Here is a 20,277-nt window from a genome sequence, read left to right as displayed (position 1 = left end):
TGAAAAAGTGCCCAACAGTCATATATCAGTCATATATCAACTACATTAAGAATAAATAAATAAGATTAAAAAAATAATAATAAACACTCAGTCAAAATTTTGTATAGTGCTAATGTTTGATAGCAAATGCTAACTGGACGTAACACATAAACTGTGTTTAATGAACACTATGTAGCTATTTTGACTGACATGTTACCGGTTCTTGAGTTATGTAAAAACATAACATTATAAATGTACTAAATATATATGTATATTTTCTATATTTATTGTTGACTTAAAAAAGGTGTGAGCACCCCTGGCTTGGAGTGTCGGTTAGAGTCAGACATTCGGATTGACAGAAACGTTTGGTAATGAACTGATCATTTATGGTACTTAAACGATATGTTGTTTTTTTTTGGTCTTCTCATAGAAATGTCCCGCGACCAGCCACGCCTGCTGGCAGCGCTGGAGATGTCCTCAGAAGCCATCGCTAAGGTTAGCCATGACAAGAAAACCCAGAATTCTTAAAGGGGAACTGCACTTTTTTTGGAATTGCAATATTTTTTGGGACTTCTGATCCAAAACAAAAAACTGTAGCACTAAAGCAAAAAATAAGCGTACAGTACATAATGTGTCGGTTTCATCATGCTGTAGGAGCAGAGTGGACTGGACGATAACGAGGCCTTGGATGAATACCAGCAGTGCTTAGGAGAACTTCTGCTGGCGCTAGCAGGTAGGTCAACTCCAAAATATTTAGCCTTTAACGCCCCCCTGGAGCTCATATTTTAACATCAACGCACGTTTTCAGCAAGAAAGCCCCCGCTAGCGTAGCCGCGCATGGTAGTTATCGGTGAATAAAGATGTAGCCGAGTGGGCGGGGCTCTTGGGAAATACAGAAGGGCATTCAGTAAGTGCGATGAGCTCATGTGGGAGATCGGCCGCAAGGAAGAGCGATCCTAGCGAGGTTTTTGGAGCCGAGATGAGAGCCAGCGCCAGCTCCCTGCGTGCGGTACGGGAGCCCCGCCATCTGCTTCCCATTTGGGCCGCAAACGCTGGAAACACACAAGAACCATTATCTCACACTGATGAGGGCCGGGATCGGCACAGCCAGCCTCCCTCTTCCCAATAAATGCTCTTAAAGTCAAGTCATGCACGTTTTTTTGTTGTTTTTACTCGGTTGGCAGTTCTTGATGCCGACAGATGCAAGTAGACCCCCCCCAAGGATATCCAGGCACATCTCTGTACGATAATACCGCACAAAGACAGTATATTTCAAAGCTAACGCTATCTTCTGAAATTAACAATGTTCTCCCCTCCACCTCACCAGCCGAGCCGCAGGGCCGCCGCCGAGAGCTCCTCCACAGCGAGGTGAGTGTCGCCATCCATCCAACATGGCGGCGACCTCTTAAAATCTCACCGGAGTCTCATTTTCTCGTGTTTTTTTCTGTTAAAAAACCCAATAATGATGTAATCCATCAACCACTTCATACTTGACTACACTTCTATTCAACCAGATACATCACTGTCGTTCTGCTAAGGAAGTGCTGCAACTAAGTGCGATAAACAGCCAATAGGCTTTTTTTTGTTTTGTTTTTTTTTTGCTTCTGCAGCAAAGTGTACACTTTACCGCACTTCTAGAGATGTATTACTTAGTAATAACTGATAACTACATTGTTACTCACACTGGTACTTTGCCATCTGGGTCGTTCTGGGTGACACGGTGTGACAAAGTTATTTCTAACCACTTTGCATTTAAAATAAATGGTATTATTTGCGGATGATACCACTACTTTTTGTTCTGGAGGGAGTATGGATGACATCATTAGAAAGGTCAGAGAAGAAATGGTCACACTAAAAAGATGGTTTGATTATAATAGATTGTCCTAATTTTAATTTTAATTTTAACTTTAATTTTAATTTTAATTTTAACTTTAACTTTAACTTTAACTTTAACTTTAATTTTAATTTTAATTTAAGTTATTTTTTTTTTATTTTTTAAATTAATAATTTTAAATTTAAATTTATTAACATTTAAATAATTTATTTATAAATTTATTTATTTTTATTTTTTAAATTAATAATTTTAAATTTAAATTTATTAACATTTAAATGTATTAATTTAAAAATAAAAATAAATAAATTTATAAATAAATTATTTTACTTTTTTAAATTAATACATTTAAATTCTAATACATTTAAATTTAAAATTATTAATTTAAAAAAATTAAATTTTAATAAATTTAAATTTAAAATTATTAATTTAAAAAATAAAAATAAATTAATTTATAAATAAATTATTTTTATTTTTTAAATTAATACATTTAAATTTTAATACATTTAAATTTAAAATTATTAATTAAAAAAAAATAACTTACATTAAAATTAAAATTAAAGGACAATCTATTATAATCAAACCATCTTTTTAGTTTAAAATTTTAAATTTAAATTTATTAAAATTTAAATGTATTAATTTAAAAAATAAAAATAAATAACTTAAATTATATAGGGAAAGCAGGAAGTGAGCAAATGTAACAGTTAGTGATTGTAAAAGTACCAGATGGAGGGGTAGGATTTAATAAGCTTTGCTTCTTCCTACTCCTTTTGGACATGTGGAACTGGGAACTGATTATGGGATGCACTCAATTGGAATCTGATGCATGTTCTAATGAAATTAAACCATTACCAAAGTATCACTTCAAAATATTTGTACAGTGGCGCACCGCATGATGCGATTTCATAAAAAGCGCGCAACTCTGTGAGAAGTCAAACATCTATTTTTGACTGTAAATTGTGATATACTGTATCCACCGTCGACTGCTGTAATGTCATGATGGTAACTTGAACATACTTGTGCTAAAACTGCATCCTTGCAGAATCCCTCCATGTTTATTGCACCGGCTGATTAAAGGCTTGTGGTTGGAAGGCAGAATACAGAAAAAAAACTGCGGTCAAGACGATAATTTGCTACACTACATCAGTATATTTTAAGGGAAAGTATGGAAGCTATCCGCGGACGTTTATTCGTTGTGAACAAGCAGCTTTGTGTCGCTGATGGGTGCATTCAAATGCAGTCTGAAAAGGCAACACCGCCGCCCGCTTCCACCGCCCGCTTTTCCCGTCGGGGTTGCTTAGTCCAGCAATTTAGCATTGCGCTTCCGTCAGGTTGGAGGTCTCACAAGAGAGTTTAAAAAAATAATAACACACATTCCAAACTGCTGCAGCAGGACGCAGACATCCTGCCTTGTGCTCCTAGGTGCAGGTCAGAAAAACACTGTAAGCTACCCATAATGCAACTCAATGCCATCCTTCATTCCATCCACGGAGCTTTTCATGGTCAACATCACGGTGCTTCTGACACATTTTTCCCTTCAAATATTAAGAATATTTTGTAATCTGAACATTTAAGGCTCTCGAGTAGATCGGGTTTGTTTTACAAATGTGATCTTTGCGTCCGTCATTTAATTGAAAATGTCAAATCTTTGAACGCATACGCCATCGTACGCCATCATACGCCATCGTACGCCATCGTACGCCATCGTACGCCATCGTACGCCATCGTACGCCATCGTACGCCATTGTACGCCATCATACGCCATCATACGCCATCATACGCCATCGTACGCCATCGTACGCCATCGTACGCCATCGTACGCCATCATACGCCATCGTACACCATCATACGCCATCATACGCCATCATACGCCATCGTACGCCATCATACGCCATCGTACGCCATCATACGCCATCGTACGCCATCGTACGCCATGATTAACCGCTTTTCTTTTCCTTCTCCAGATCAAAAGTCTCATGAGCAGAGCTGAGTACCTCAAAAAGAATATCAAGGTGAGGTTAAGACACAGTGGCACGTACTGTGCAAGTGTAAAAAGAAGTTAAACACTCATTTAAAAATAGATTTAAAAAAAAATGAGGGGCTACACAGTGGTATATTCCTCAGTCAGATATTAGTGGTAGTTGCCTGTGGAGGCTTGAAGGTATATTATTGCATCACATATTATTGGTAGACTCCTGTGGAGGCTTTAAGGTATATTCTTCCGACAAATATTAGTGGTAGACGCCTGTGGACGCTTTAAGGTATATTCCTTCATCAGATATTAGTGGTAGACTCCTGTGGAGGCCTTAGTTGGAGGCTTTAAGGTATATTCTTCTGTCAGATATTAGTGGTAGACTCCTGTGGAGGCTTTAAGGTATATTCTTGCTTCAGATGTTAGTGGTAGACGCCTGTGGACGCTTTAAGGTATATTCTTCCGTCAGGTATTAGTGGTAGATGCCTTTGGAAGCTTTAGGGTATATTCCCTCATCAGATATTAGTGGTAGACGCCTTTGGAGGGTTTAGGGTATATTCTTCCGTCAGATATTAGTGGTAGACGCCTGTGGAGGCTTTAAGGTATATTCCTTCATCAGATATTAGTGGTAGATACCTGTGGAGGCTTTAAGGTATATTCCTTCATCAGATATTAGTGGTAGACGCCTGTGGAGGCTTTAGGGTATATTCTTCCGTCAGATATTAGTGGTAGACGCCTGTGGAGGCTTTAAGGTATATTCTTGCTTCAGATGTTAGTGGTAGACGCCTGTGGAGGCTTTAAGGTATATTCCTTCATCAGATATTAGTGGTAGATGCCTTTGGCGGCTTTAAGGTATATTCTTCCGTCAGGTATTAGTGGTAGATGCCTTTGGAAGCTTTAGGGTATATTCCTTCATCAGATATTAGTGGTAGACGCCTTTGGAGGGTTTAGGGTATATTCTTCCGTCAGATATTAGTGGTAGACACCTGTGGAGGCCTTAGTTGGAGGCTTTAAGGTATATTCTTCTGTCAGATATTAGTGGTAGACGCCTGTGGAGGCTTTAAGGTATATTCCTTCGTCAGATATTAGTGGTAGATGCCTGTGGAGGCTTTAAGGTATATTCTTGCTTCAGATATTAGTGGTAGACGCCTGTGGAGGCTTTAAGGTATATTCCTTCATCAGATATTAGTGGTAGACGCCTGTGGAGGCTTTAAGGTATATTCCTTCATCAGATATTAGTGGTAGACGCCTGTGGAGGCTTTAAGGTATATTCTTGCATCAGATATTAGTGGTAGACGCCTGTGGACGCTTTAAGGTATATTCTTCCGTCAGGTATTAGTGGTAGACGCCTTTGGAAGCTTTAGGGTATATTCCCTCATCAGATATTAGTGGTAGATGCCTTTGGAGGGTTTAGGGTATATTCTTCCGTCAGATATTAGTGGTAGACGCCTGTGGAGGCTTTAAGGTATATTCTTCCATCAGATATTAGTGGTAGACGCCTGTGGACGCTTTAAGGTATATTCTTGCTTCAGATATTAGTGGTAGATGCCTTTGGAGGCTTTAAGGTATATTCCTTCATCAGATATTAGTGGTAGACGCCTTTGGAGGCTTTAAGGTATATTCTTGCTTCAGATATTAGTGGTAGATGCCTTTGGACGCTTTAAGGTATATTCTTCCGTCAGATATTAGTGGTAGATGCCTTTGGAAGCTTTAGGGTATATTCCCTCATCAGATATTAGTGGTAGACGCCTGTGGAGGCTTTAAGGTATATTCTTGCGTCAGATATTAGTGGTAGACGTCTGGAGGTTTTAAGGTATATTCCTTCATCAGATATTAGTGGTAGACTCCTGTGGAGGCTTTAGTTGGAGTCTTTAAGGTATATTCTTTCGTCAGATTTTAGTGGTAAGGCACCTTTGGAGGCTTTAAGGTATATTCCTTCATCAGATATTAGTGGTAGACGCCTGTGGAGGCTTTAAGGTATATTCTTCCGTCAGATATTAGTGGTAGACGCCTGTGGAGGCTTTAAGGTATATTCTTGCTTCAGATGTTAGTGGTAGACGCCTTTGGAGGCCTTAGTTGGAGGCCTTAGTTGGAGGCTTCAAGGTATATTCCTTCTCCATTTAGTGGTAGATTCCTTCTCTATTAGTGGTAGACGCCTGTGGAGGCTTTAAGGTATATTCCTTCATCAGATATTAGTGGTAGACACCTGTGGAGGCTTTAAGGTATATTCTTCCGTCAGATATTAGTGGTAGACGCCTGTGGAGGCCTTAGTTGGAGGCTTTAAGGTATATTATTGCATCAGATATTAGTGGTAGACACCTTTGGAGGCTTTAAGGTATATTCTTGCGTCAGATATTTGCGGTATTGGTAAATATTTGATGGGTCCACTCAGGAGTTTTCCTTTGTGTGTTTTCCAGATGCAGGAGACTCAAAGGGACGCCTCGCTGGACCGTGAGCCTCTAGCGGACTCCGTAAGAAGCTGTAAGTTTCCTTCTTGTCTGTTTTAGTACAGGATTGGTAGGGTTGGGGGGGTGGGGGGGGGGGGTCGAGTGATGAATAAGCTGCCCTAAGCTCTGAGGTTTTTTTCCCCCCTCCTTCCACTTGTAAAATATGAGCCCTTCTCTGGCTTTGCTGTTCACCTCACGGGACCGTCTGGACTCTTTGATTCCATTGCAGCGGAGCCTCGGGCCTCTTGTTAAAAGCACCTTATGAAATTGAGACTTGGTGCAAGCAGGAAGTAACAAACCTCGTGCTTTCACTTCTGGACTCCATGACTATGTCCAAAATGTACCTGAGCCTCAGGTACACACACACATCACCCAATTCCCGTGCTTTTCTCTGGGATGGATGGTAGACTCCCAAATCCCAGACAATATCCTGTTCTTAGCCAGAAATTCCTGCAAGATTATAGATTTTTTTTTTTTAAAGTGGGGAGGGGTCACTCCATAAGCTTCTCATATTTCCTGCAGAACGTGGCTTCTTATTCTCGCTGAAGTTATTTTAATAAAAACCACACCGTGGCACGCGGCCAACAGCGGCCGCACCAGAGCTGCAGGGCTCCAGTTTCTTCCCGGCGAGAAGCAACCGCACGGCCGCAAACTACGACATTGCTAAGAGCAATGTACACACATGCGCCGTGTGGACAGAAGTATTGGGACGTATGGTTAGTCCGACTTCACGGAGTGAAAATGAAAGAACATATGGAGTTGGTTCCTCCCTTTGTAGCAATAAGAGCTTCCTGGGGCCTCCTGGAGGGGGGGGGGACTTTTGAGGGACTCTACAAGATTCTGGAGTGCGCTTGTGGGAATTGTGTGTCCATTTGTGAGGTCAGGAGTCACTGATCTTTGTGCCGGTTTATCCCAAAGGTCAGGGGTGTCCAAAGGATGGAAGGGCCGCTTTGTTATTTTGGAAAGATATGCTAAGATGTGCATCTCAGCTTTGTAATAGGGTTTTTTTTTTCATTTTCAAAATATTTTTCAAATTATTTCAAATTCTTAAATAATAATTTTAAATAATTTAATCTTAAATAATAATTAAAAAAATAATTTTATTTTATTTATTTAATCTTTATTTTATATGACTTCATTTCTATAACAAAATTACATTTTTCCTCACCCTTTCTACAACTTTGTGTGGTTTATTTGTTTCTCATAATGTTATTACTTAATAATAATAGTAATAATAAATTTAATTTATAACGCACTTTACATCAAATGCATGATCTCAAAGTGCAACCGAACACTTTAAAAATTATTATTAGTATGTTTGATCCCCCAAAATAGAATTATTCTGACTTCATTCCCATAACAAAATTACATTTTTCCGCACCCTTTCTACAACTTTGTGTGGTTTGTTTGTTTCTCATAATGTTATTACTTAATAATAATAATAATAATAATAATAATAATAATAATAATAATAATATAAATTTAATTTAATTTATAACGCACTTTACATCAAATGAATGATCTCAAAGTGCAACAGAAGACTTTAAAAATTATTATTATGTTTGATCCCCCAAAATAGAATTGTTCTGACTTCATTCCCATAACAAAATTAAATTTTTCCTCACCCTTTCTACAACTTTGTGTGGTTTGTTTGTTTCTCATAATGTTATTACTTAATAATAATAATAATAATAATAATAATTTAATTTATAACGCACTTTACATCAAACGAATGATCTCAAAGTGCAACGGAACACTTTAAAAATAATTATTACATTTGATCCCCCAAAATAGAATTATTCTGGCTTCATTCCCATAACAAAAATTTTCCTCACCCTTTCTACAACTTTGTGTGGTTTGTTTGTTTTTCATAATGTTATTACTTAATAATAATAATAATACTAATAATAATAATAATTAATGTAATTTATAACACACTTTACATCAAATGAATGATCTCAAAGTGCAACAGAACACTTTAAAAATTATTATTACGTTTGATCCCCCAAAATAGAATTATTCTACAACTTTGTGTGGTTTGTTTGTTTCTCATAATGTTATTTCTTAATAATAATAATAATAAATTTAATTTATAACGCACTTTACATCAAATGAATGATCTCAAAGTGCAACAGAACACTTTAAAAATAATTATTACATTTGATCCCCCAAAATAGAATTGTTCTGACTTCATTTCTATAACAAAATTAATTTTTTCCTCACCCTTTCTACAACTTTGTGTGGTTTGTTTGTTTCTCATAGTGTTATTACTTAATAATAATAATAATAAATTTAATTTATAACGCACTTTACATCAAATGAATGATCTCAAAGTGCAACAGAACACTTTAAAAATTATTATTACGTTTGATCCCCCAAAATAGAATTATTCTACAACTTTGTATGGTTTGTTTGTTTCTCATAATGTTATTTCTTAATAATAATAATAATAATAAATTGAATTTATAACGCACTTTACATCAAATGAATGATCTCAAAGTGCAACGGAACACTTTAAAAATTATTATTACGTTTGATCCCCCAAAATAGAATTGTTCTGACTTCATTCCCATAACAAAATTAAATTTTTCCTCACCCTTTCTACAACTTTGTGTGGTTTGTTTGTTTCTCATAGTGTTATTACTTAATAATAATAATAATAAATTTAATTTATAACGCACTTTACATCAAATGAATGATCTCAAAGTGCAACAGAACACTTAAAAAATTATTATTACGTTTGATCCCCCAAAATAGAATTGTTCTACAACTTTGTGTGGTTTGTTTGTTTCTCATAGTGTTATTACTTAATAATAATAATAATAAATTTAATTTATAACGCACTTTACATCAAATGAATGATCTCAAAGTGCAACAGAACACTTTAAAAATAATTATTACGTTTGATCCCCCAAAATAGAATTGTTCTTCCTTGGTGGTGGTGGCACCATTGCATAGTTTATTCTAATGGTCCAGTTGAGTAATATTCTTTACAGTTTAAAATAGGCTCCAGTGTACTTCCAAGTATTGTACAGGAAATGACATTGAGTGGCTAACACAGGTTGCTCCTTTTTGTCTCACCAGCTTGCTGTGTGCAGTAAAACCCAAAGAGCCGCCGCGGGAACCAGCTGGCTTGGACCATCGGACCTTTTTTTTCCCCCCTGAGCGTGGAGCCAAGCCTTCTTGCCCAGTAAGGCTCTGTGCTCTGGGGCCAAATCAAACCTCCATCCTGCCTCACCTCCCACACTCTGGCTGGGTGGGGAAGTGCTGCCAAATGTGCTAAATGATGTTTTTGGTTGCTGCTGGAAGGGATCGAGCAGGTCCAGAGAGAGCTTACACGCTGTGGAGACCTCAGCGGAGAACTGTTTACGACACTTTAAGACACTCATGAAGCGATTACCGGTCAGTGTTGTGCTTGTGGCAGCTCTGGCTGACATTTAGCATAATTGTAATTAGCTTTAGCTACTGTGCTCCATCAATGCATCTCACTGATCAGCAAACTGTGAAAATGTGCGCTGGATAAAAGGGAAAGTGAGACCTCACCATGGTGATTACTGCAACCTAAACCAGTGGAACCTCTTAAGGTGGAAACATGCCCCCCCCCCCCATAGAAAATAATGGACATTTTATTTATCTGCTCCAGAGTCAAACTATCACCTCAAATTAATTCCTTGATTTGAAATGGACCTACAAGATATTTAACTTAGAGAAAAATCTCATGCGGGTGGCACGGTGGTCGAGTGGTTAGCGCGCAGACCTCACAGCTAGTAGACCAGGGTTCAATTACACCCTCGGCCGTCTCTGTGTGGAGTTTGCATGTTCTCCCCGTGCATGCGTGGGTTTACTCCCACATTCCAAAAACATGCTAGGTTAATTAGCGACTCCAAATTGTCCATAGGTATGAATGTGAGTGTGAATGGTTGTTTGTCTATATGTGCCCTGGGATTGGCTGGCCACCAGTCCAGGGTGTACCCCGCCTCTCACCCGAAGACAGCTGGAATAGGCTCCAGCACCCCCCGCGACCCTTGTGAGAATAAGCGGTAGAAAATGAATGAATGAATGATTCGGTTGAGCTGGTTTCATAATTATACCTTTTGAGTGTTAAGTTGGTGTGTGATGAATTTAGTGGTCTTTGTAAGAACACTAACACATTCCAAAAACATGCTAGGTTAATTAGCGACTCCATATTGTCCATAGGTAGGAATGTGAGTGTGAATGGTTGTTTGTCTATATGTGCCCTGTGATTGGCTGGCCACCAGTCCAGGGTGGACCCCGCCTCTCACCCGAAGACAGCTGGGATAGGCTCCAGCACCCCCGCGACCCTTGTGAGAATAAGCGGTAGAAAATGAATGAATGAATGATTCGGTTGAGCTGGTTTCATCATTATACCTTTTGAGTGTTAAGTTGGTGTGTGATGAGTTTAGTGTTCTTACACATTCCAAAAACATGCTAGGTTAATTAGCCACTCCAAATTGTCCATAGGTATGAATGTGAGTGTGAATGGTTGTTTGTCTATATGTGCCCTGTGATTGGCTGGCCACCAGTCCAGGGTGTACTTGAGAACCCCCACATAAAATTGCGTACACAATCCTTCAGAAGCTCGCCACTCTTGCGTGGCATCATGTTGAACCCGAGAGGGTCCGCTGTAGTTTCATGCTCAAGCACGCCTCGGCCGCGGTTGAGGCTCACCATGTCCTCTCCACTGATGGACGCCGTTTGAGAGGCGCGGCCGGGTCCTTGTTTACTCTAGAGCTGCAGGTCTTGGCACGGAGTTGTGATGCCGCCGCACGCTGGAGAAGAGGTTTTTAGGCTGATAATGCTCGTCGTGGGCGGTCCGGGTTGAACTGTTTTCACTCCAAACCCTTTCTGTAATATTCCACAAGCACTTTAATTTTGACTGCTGAATCAGGAGTCAAAAGGATTAACATGTAAATATTCATTTTGTCTTTAACTGTTGATGCAGCTGTAAGTGTTCTCATCTAAACTGCGTATGCACTGAAGGAGATTGATGGAGCTTTATCCGCAACTTGTGAAAGTCTGAATCGGGGGAACGTGAGCGGCAGTCCCTCCTCAGCATCATCGGCGTCGTGGTCTGCTCTGCAGAAGCAGCTGGCTCACATCCACGAGGGGGAGGAGACATACCGGAAGGCCTGCTGAGGGAAAGTAAGGCCATTTTCTAATTATACCATTCAAAGTCAAAACTCCGGAGTCTGTAATGTGAACATTTCGACACGTATGAGAATCACACAAACAATCTGTTTTCTTTGTCATCCTCTATTATCCTTTTGTTCTTTATACAGTTTTATAGGCGTTGACACTGTTGTAACCTCCCTGCATTGCGGGGAAACTCAATTCCCCTCTCTGTATGCATGCAGACACACGGGACGTTCAAGGACCTTTGGGAATAATATAATATTATAATAATCCATATCTTACTTATTGTGTGGAAATATGGGCTAATAACTATAAAAGCAATCTTCACTGGCTAAATGTACTGCAAAAAAAAAGGTCAGTAAGGATAATTCATAATGCCGCCTACAGAGAACATACTAACTCCTTATTTGTAAAATGACAAATACTTCAACTTGCTGATATAGTTCATCTTCAAACAGCTAAAATAATGCATAAGGCTAAAAATAAGCAATTAGCTAAAAATGTCATCCAGTCGAGCGAGAGGCGGGGTAGACCCTGGACTGGTGGCCAGCCAATCACAGGGCACATATAGACAAACAACCATTCACACTCACATTCATACCTATGGACAATTTGGAGTGGCTAATTAACCTAGCATGTTTTTGGAATGTGGGAGGAAACAGGAGTACCCGGAGAAAACCCACGCATGCACGAGGAGAACAACAGCAATTATTATTATGATATTATAATTATTATTATTTTATTGTATTTATTATTATTATTTTATTTTATTTAATATTATTATTATTTTATTATATTAAATTTATTATTTTTTATTGTATTTATTATTATTATTTTATTTTATTTAATATTGTTATTATTTTATTATATTATATTTATTATTATTATTTTTATTTTATTTAATATTGTTATTTTATTGTATTATATTTATTATTATTTTTTATTGTATTTATTATTATTATTATTATTTTATTATATTAAATTTATTATTATTATGTTATTATTATTATTATTATTTTATTATCAAAATATACCAACAAACCTGTTATTCTCCAGATTGAGGATCCTGCAAACATGCAAAGTCCACACAGAGATGGCTGAGGGTGGAATTGAACCCGGGTCTCCTAGCTATGAGGTCTGCACGCTAACCACTCATCCACCGTGCAACCCTCCATGCGTTTTCAGTGTTTTCAGGCAAAAACAAACTGGGGATTTCAGAAAAACAAAACAAACCCGATTTAATGTAATGAAGTTGCTCCAAAACCAGACCCACACCGAAGACCAGGGTTCTCCCACCTGTTTCCCTCAAGGGGTCTGGGAGTCATTTAAGTCCTGTGTGCCAGGTGAACACCATTAACCAGATGGCGAGGCGGTGGAGAACAAAGCCTGGTTAGATGGAAAAAGCAGCAGTGTGACCTCAAGTGACTGGTCCATCTGATTTGAGTTCCACGCTGATGTTGTCCACCCCACATACCCCCCCCCCCCCCCCCCCCACACACACACACAGAATAATCACATAATGCCCTTTTGGGCATCTATGGAGTACAGAGTTCCCAGAGTGTTTTAAGAACTTGCATGCGTCATTCCTCACCTCCAGCTGGGAAGCTTGCAGTTTCAAAACACTGGTCCACCGCGTTAGCCTTGACAGAGAGTCAATCCTAACACTGGTGGGAGTGGGACTCGATTTAAAAGAATGCAATGAGTCAGTAGTCAGTAGCGTGCAGGGCGCTTTGTCTGACCTGAAAACCTACTGTAAGAGAGAACCAAAACCCAGGCACAATTTTGAGGTAAATACTGAAATACAGTCAGCCCTCATTTAGTGCAGTTAAATGAATTTCCATTAAGTAGGATTCATTATATTTTTACCGTATTTAGGAAAACAGCAAAAAGCAGCTGGTGTGCATGCGTGTATTATGTATGTTTATATGTGCTTCTGTACAGACGGACACTGCTAACTACTGGCCTGGCATGCATATGGTAATGGTAATGGTAATGGTAATGGTAATGGTAATGGTTTAATTTCATTTGAACATGCATCAGATTCCAATTGAGTGCATCCCATAATCAGTTCCCAGTTCCACATGTCCAAAAGGAGTAGGAAGAAGCAAAGCTTATTAAATCCTACCCCTCCATCTGGTACTTTTACAATCACTAACTCTTACATTTGTTCACTTCCTGCTTTCTCAATATAATTTAAGTTATTTATTTTTATTTTTTAAATTAATAATTTTGTTAATAATTGAAGTTAAAAAAAATTAAATTAAATTAAATTAAATTAAATTAAATTAAATTAAATTAAATTAAATTAAATTAAATTAAATTAAATTAAATTAAATAACATTATATTACATTACATTACATTACATTACATTACATTACATTACATTACATTACATTATTTATTTAATTTATTTTTATTTATTTTCAGTTCACAGTTCCACAAAGCTTATTAAATCCTACCCTTCCATCTGGTACTTTTACAATCAGTAACCATTACATTTGTTCACTTCCTGCTTTCCTAATATAATTGAAGTTTAAAAAATAAATAAATATTGAATTAAATTAAATATTTTTATTTATTTTCAGTTCACAGTTCCACAAAGCTTATTAAATCCTCCCCCTCCATCTGGTACTTTTACAATCAGTAACTGTTACATTTGTTCACTTCCTGCTTTCCTAATATAATTGAAGTTAAAAAAAAAATTAAATTAAATTATTTCCAGTTCACAGTTCCACAAAGCTTATTAAATCCTCCCCCTCCATCTGGTACTTTTACAATCAGTAACTGTTACTTTTGTTCACTTCCTGCTTTCCTAATATAGTTTAATATATATATATATATATATATATATTTTTTTTTTTTTTTAATTTAATTTTTGTCAAGTATCAAGTAAGTGATATGAGCATCCAATGCCATAATGTGTACCATAGTGCGTGTCAATATAGTGATATATATAGCACATCATGACTGGTTCAAGACTCTTCATATGACAGCGTTTTCAGTCGATGTTAGTGTGAATCCCTTGTTTGTTTGTTTGTCATTTATTTTGCGCAAAAAAAACAACAAAATAAAAAAAAACAAATAAAATGCAAACATACAACAAGATACACACAAATCAGCACAATCAAGACCACAACAGTCTTGAGCAAGAAGAAATAATATATAATAATATATAATTCATTAAAAGCTAGAAATGGAGTGGGAAGAAGTAAAAGTTATTAAATCCCACCCTAATATCTACAGGTTAATTAATAGAAACCAAAAGCAGCTTTTTTCCTTTCTTCCTAGTGATACCTCAGCATTTATTCATATTTATACATGTGAAGAATACCGGCCGTAGTAATACAAATACTTCAATGGTAGGCAACACCAGATACACAGCAAATACCAGCAATGACAAAATGAACACCACAAGATACTAAGTAACAGTTAATCACCATCCAACATGAACACAGTTATACCTCAGTTAACCACATACTCTGTTTGAATAGACATAAAACTTATACAAGTTTGTGTAACTTTATCGACACGATCAACAAAACAGGACACCCCTACCCCACTTCTCCCCTCTCATGTGTTGTTTATCTTAATGGCACAGGGCTCGCTGCCATTTGGCATCAATGTCCCCCTAAAAGAGGCATCTCCGGGGTTCCAGACCTGAAGGACCCGAGGATGGGGGGGGGGGGGCTTGACTGCCCCCAACAGCAGAGAGCAGGTCAGCCGTTCAGTGCGCCTGGATGGTTATCATGAATGGAACATTGTACCTCTGAGAGACAAGAGCCTCCTAAATCCGCGGGTGGGTCCCTCCCTTTTTGGTCCAAGTGAAGGGAGCTCGGGGGGGCGGGAGAGAAAGGGGGGGGTCGGGATTGAGGGGTTGTTGTGGGGGAAATGCTGAATCCAGATAATTTCGAAAATGGGCTCTGTGGCGCCCTTGTTTCCCCGCCGCGTACAAGCTCAGCTCGCACTTTTACCCGAAGTTGCTCGTGTTTGTTTTGATATCGCTCCCAGAAAACTTCAGTGGGGGGGTCGGGCGGCGGGGGTGGCAGAGTGAGGGTGCGGGGGCCAAGAGGGGTGGAGGCGGTTGTCTGGGAGGAATTTAAGATGCATGGTGACGGGACTGAAGACAATCCAACAATCAAGCGGGAGGAGTGGGGGAGTCGTGCTGTATTTCAGCCGCTTTTGTGCCAGGCCGCATGGAAATTTAGGAGTTGTCCGCTTTTGGGAAAAGGGATTTCATTGAATTGCTCTTTTTTGTCGTAAAACTATTTCTTCTCAACACACTTTGACGCTTTTAACATGAAGTTTGAAACTTGTTTTAAGTTGTTTATGATGTGAAATATTGCAGATGTGTTTGTATTTATCTCGATTGGAGCGCCTGTTTAGCTCGACCCAGCCCTGCATTTGACATACGTTGCCTTTCTTTACTGCTTGGCTTATGGTGCTACCACATAGAACAAGGGGGGGGTCCAAATGTCATGTAATATGCTCAGAAGTACACATTTCAAGAAATAGGTATGATATAAAAATCACTAGCTCACATCCCCTTTTTTGCTGTTTTTTTTTCATTTAAATTTTTTTTCCCTCTGAAATTTTCTCCTTGTAATATTATGACTTTATTCCTATAATTTTGTAAAAAAAAAAATTCCTCAACTTATATAAGTTTTTAAAAAATTTTCATAGCATTCCCACTTTTAATGTATATTGTATTCAATATTTTAACATTTTTCCTGCTAATATTACGCATTCATTCTCATCAAAACTGCAACTTTTTTCTCTTATTTTTTTTAGTTTGCTCTAAAATACTAATATAATATAATATAACAAATAATAATATATAATACACAAAAATACAGCTGTTTTTTCTTTAACTTTCCAGATATAAATGTTGTCCTTATGACTTTATTCTCACAACTTTGTGATTACAATTTTTTGTGTTTGTTTTTTTGATATGACTTTAAAAAGTGTCTTTCTGTAATATTTCAACTTTATCCTAGTAAATAGATTATTTTTTACTTATGATAATACGCATGTTATCCGTGTGAAATGATTAGTTTTTTCCTCATTAGATTACCACTTAATATTTTGGCTTTATTCTTATGGAATAACTTCCTTGTAATATTATGACTTTATTCCCATAATATAGAATTTCCCCAACTTATATACATATTTTTAATAGTAATAAAAATTATAAATTTTTTCTCATAATATTTGAACTATGCTACAATTTGTTTTCTTTTTTCTCTTAATATTTTGGATGTATAATTAAATTAAATTAAATGTATTTACATTAAATTTAATTTATTTAAATTTAATTATTTAAATTTATTTATTTTAATTTAATTTAATTTTCCAGCTATTTCAACTTTTTTTGAAATAAATATCTTCCTTATGATTTATTATAACTTTCCGCAACTTAAATTTTCCCATTGTTTTGTTTTTTGATAATTTTATGACTTTCCTCAATATTTCATTGTTCATTATTTTTCCTCATCATAGGAATGTTATTGTCATAAAATATTTCTTTTTAGAACTAGAACTTTTTCTCTTCATATTTTGACTTTATTCTTGCAGAATGACATATTTTCTTATTAAATAATATATTTTTTTGTGTACCTCGGGCTTGTAAAAGGTCCCCGGGCTGCACTTTGGACACCCCTGCCATAGTAGCAGGCAAAGTAGAAGGTTGAAGCGTGCATTAAAGTGAGTACTTTTTAGTACCTTATGGAAGTAAGCCACAAATGGAGTCTTTTACAATTTGTTAACAACTTGTAAACACCTTCTGAAGTGTGGAAATGTTTGCATGTTAGCAAGCTGTGACTTCATTAGTTCTGTTTTTAATCACACCCTTCTTCTGAAAGTCCGTTTGGTTTTCGAAAACCTGAGCCAAAAAACTCTGCAATCCTGCATCCTGTCTGGCTTCAGAATGCCCACACTTCAAATTCCTCTCCGGGTTTCACGTCCACCCACTTATCGCTATACTATAGGGTGTCCAAAGTGCGGCTCAGGGCCTGTTTTTGTCACGTAGCTTGTTTTTTTTAGTGGCTTATTTCTTTATCACTGATAACAAAACTAAATGTGGATGTTTTTTTTTCAGATAGCTTAGCATACATTGACCTACATTGGATTGCTAAATGCTAATCTGTATCGGACAAAGTTGAAATGTTAGCATAATATACAGACAGTGAATAGAAAAAGGACAATGTCGGATGCTAACGGTTCATTTTGCAGTCATGAAGTTGACTGAACACAAATTCTTATGTCAGTGATAAACATTTTATTGTAAAAACACACAACAGAGAGAAAGACGAGCATTGGACAATTTCCATCACGCAGCTACATTTGTGCTAATGACGCACTTTGCAGCGTATCCACTTCATATAATTGAATAATACTGTAAAATATATACATTCCGCTTCATTTTTCTGGCCTCATAATTTAACATTTAATGACAGAAGAAAAAAAAAAACCCAAGTTGACACAGTTGTACAAATTATAGTTGCACCTTTTAAAATTTGCGCATTTATTAAAACATGTAAACATTATTGCATTGCGAGGTTATGCAGTATCGGACCTTTTGTTGCCCGTGCTTTTGCCCCTCCCCACATTAACTTAAAGGGGACCTGTTCATTTTCAGCTCTTTGTATTGCGTTGTGGGCTCCAATAGAGCAGCGACACTCAATAATCCGCACAGAAAAGCTTTCTAGATCTTCCGGATTCAGCACCTCTTTCTGCAGTTTTTCCATGTAAATCCCGTTTCCAACCGCCTCTAGGAACGCCGACTCCACTGTGATTGGTCCCTTTCTCAAGCGGGAATACAACATTGCAATAACATTAATAGACCAGAAAGGCTTTGCTACACATCTTAAAATACTTTTAAGATCTTAAAATTGCCAACTACCCGTCAGACGTGGGAGCTGGAAGTTTGATCATTTTGTTTTTCTTGAGCAAATCGGCTAACTTAGCATGATAGTGTCATTTTAGCATGTTAGCTCACATAGCTGTGCTAGTCTTGCTAACGTTTGTGTCCTCCCGTCAAGGCTAACAGTTCACCAAGTCACATTAAAATAACTTAATGGAAGTATGGGACCTCACTTTTTGACAATATGTGCATTTTTTTGTGTGAATTTTCCCAACGTTAGCCACGTTTACATGAGGAATTTTTCTTTTTCCGAATCGAATCATTCCGAATGACCTTTCCGAAAGCAATGGTATCCATGGAAAGGAATATTCCAATCACGTGTCTACATGCGGCGCTACAATCAACCAGAATAGTCAATGGGGCATGCCCAGTAAAACGTAAACAACAACATCACGTGATACCGACTTCCTGGAGTTTTTCTTTACTTGTTGGAATAACTCCGTATTACGACTTTTTCGTTCGTCCAGTCTTGAAATTGTGATTCTGTTCCACAGATGGCGCTAACGCACACCAACGCTGCTTGCCAACCGCCAATAAACAACAGAAGAAGAAAAACACCAGGAAGAAGAACGCAGTCTGACAACGTTCCGATTGAGCGCGTACAAGATACTTCAATCGGATTGGGGAAAGGAATATTCCACCCCTGGGAATCCCATGATATATTCATTGGGATTGATTGGTACTTTTCTTTGGGAATGAGGTGTATACAAAGGTTACATTCTTTCCGAATCGGAATATTTGGGTCCATGTAAACGTGGCTATTGAGAGCTGTATGGAATATTTTACCGCTTAGTGTATTGTTAAAAGTTTAGTCATTTTTATGTACATATTGTGTACAAAAGTGAGTATTACTGTCTTGGTAAAGGCAGAACTTGGGTATTAGAAGTAGTACTGTGTAAGCAGAGTGTGAAAGCAGTAATAAAAGGCAAGCAGGGGGGGGGGGGTCATTTAGAGGCGTAAAGTCAGGGGAAGGAAAAGGAACGGAGTGTAGGGTGGGGTGGGGGGGTTTTGGTTCTGAGAGGAAGAGGTCCATAAAACTATCTCACATGTGGCGGCACTGGGTAGGGGTTGGGGGGGGGACCCGGTTGGTTGTGTTGGGGCGCTTCAGTTAATTTGAGTACTTGACTCTTGTCCTATGGCAAATATTTGAAGTGTGGTTACCGCAACAAAGCCGCAACCCCCTTGCCCCCCCCCCCTCCCAAAAAAAAAGTAAGTATAGAGAAGACTTGACGACGGAGGCCCCATGTTTGCCTAAGGTCTTAATAAAGCAACAATCCAAGTACTTTTGACACCAAAAGCAAACAAATGGCAGCCGCACTCGAGGCCACCATGCCCAGAACTACCCGGAAAAGAATCTTAAATTTAGCGAGACCTCTGGGGGGGGGGGGGGGGGGGGGGGGGGGCGTAGTCCAAAGTGGTGTCAGATTAGATTCCCAAGTCATCAAGGTAACGGTCAATCCGATCCGTAATGGTAGACTCAAAGGCTACTGAGCGGTCTTATTAATCCCGGATGAACTGTCTATGGAATCCCCCAATCTAACGACCATCAGGTGGGAGGGGCACCCAGGGGGGGTCCCACCCCTGCAAGGAAACAGGAAGCAGTTGACAAAATGGAGACACGATAGGACTTAGGAGTACCGGGTTCTTCTTTCAACATCAGTTCTGGACATTCCAGATGGTGTCGACTCCAAGGTTTCAGTTCCTAGTTCCGCAATGATCCCAACCCCGTATGCTGGTCCACAGCAGGGGGTCGGCAACCTTGCCATAAATGTGTTGTGACGCATCAATTAGTTCTGCTTCCAGTACCGCTCTCCATTTTGCTTTAGTTGCCATTGTTCATTAGCGACCGAGGAAGCTAACGAGCTAATTAGTTGACCGGAATCATGGATTCTCACCAAGTGGACTCACCAGAAAACACTGCCCCCTAGTGCTTGGATGGAGAATTGCAACTCTGATGCAGAACTTGGTACCGAG

At 38.3% G+C, this 20,277-nt stretch overlaps 2 protein-coding genes across 5 annotated transcripts in view; one reads left to right on the top strand and one right to left on the bottom strand.

Moving 5' to 3' along the window:
- ulk3 (unc-51 like kinase 3) overlaps positions 1-19,245 on the top strand; it is a 46,321-nt gene extending 27,076 nt beyond the window's left edge. Inside the window, exons 12-19 of one of the 4 annotated variants that reach the window (XR_009132213.1) lie at positions 410-474; positions 634-712; positions 1,307-1,347; positions 3,775-3,822; positions 6,200-6,263; positions 9,314-9,419; positions 11,193-11,392; positions 18,798-19,245. Coding sequence is in view for 3 of the 4 variants with exons in the window: in XM_058088664.1 (XP_057944647.1) it covers positions 410-474; positions 634-712; positions 1,307-1,347; positions 3,775-3,822; positions 6,200-6,263; positions 9,314-9,330 (314 nt within the window). In the remaining variant the exon portion in view is untranslated. Of the gene's footprint in view, positions 1-409; positions 475-633; positions 713-1,306; positions 1,348-3,774; positions 3,823-6,199; positions 6,264-9,313; positions 11,172-11,192; positions 11,393-18,797 lie in introns of those variants that run through there. The other 3 variants (XM_058088664.1, XM_058088663.1, XM_058088662.1) reach the window with 3 other exon arrangements.
- Positions 19,246-19,716: 471 nt separating this feature from the next.
- Positions 19,717-20,277, bottom strand: part of si:ch1073-459b3.2 (growth arrest-specific protein 1) — a 1,876-nt gene continuing 1,315 nt past the window's right edge. The window contains exon 1 of the mRNA XM_058088667.1: positions 19,717-20,277. This exon is cut by the window's right edge and continues 1,315 nt beyond it. The gene's annotated coding sequence lies outside the window, so the exon portion shown is untranslated.

This window comes from Doryrhamphus excisus, chromosome 12 (genome assembly GCF_030265055.1).
Source record: "Doryrhamphus excisus isolate RoL2022-K1 chromosome 12, RoL_Dexc_1.0, whole genome shotgun sequence".
Taxonomy (NCBI): domain Eukaryota; kingdom Metazoa; phylum Chordata; class Actinopteri; order Syngnathiformes; family Syngnathidae; genus Doryrhamphus; species Doryrhamphus excisus.
The sequence above is the reverse complement of the archived record's forward strand: the minus strand, read 5'-3'. Positions and strand labels throughout refer to the sequence as shown.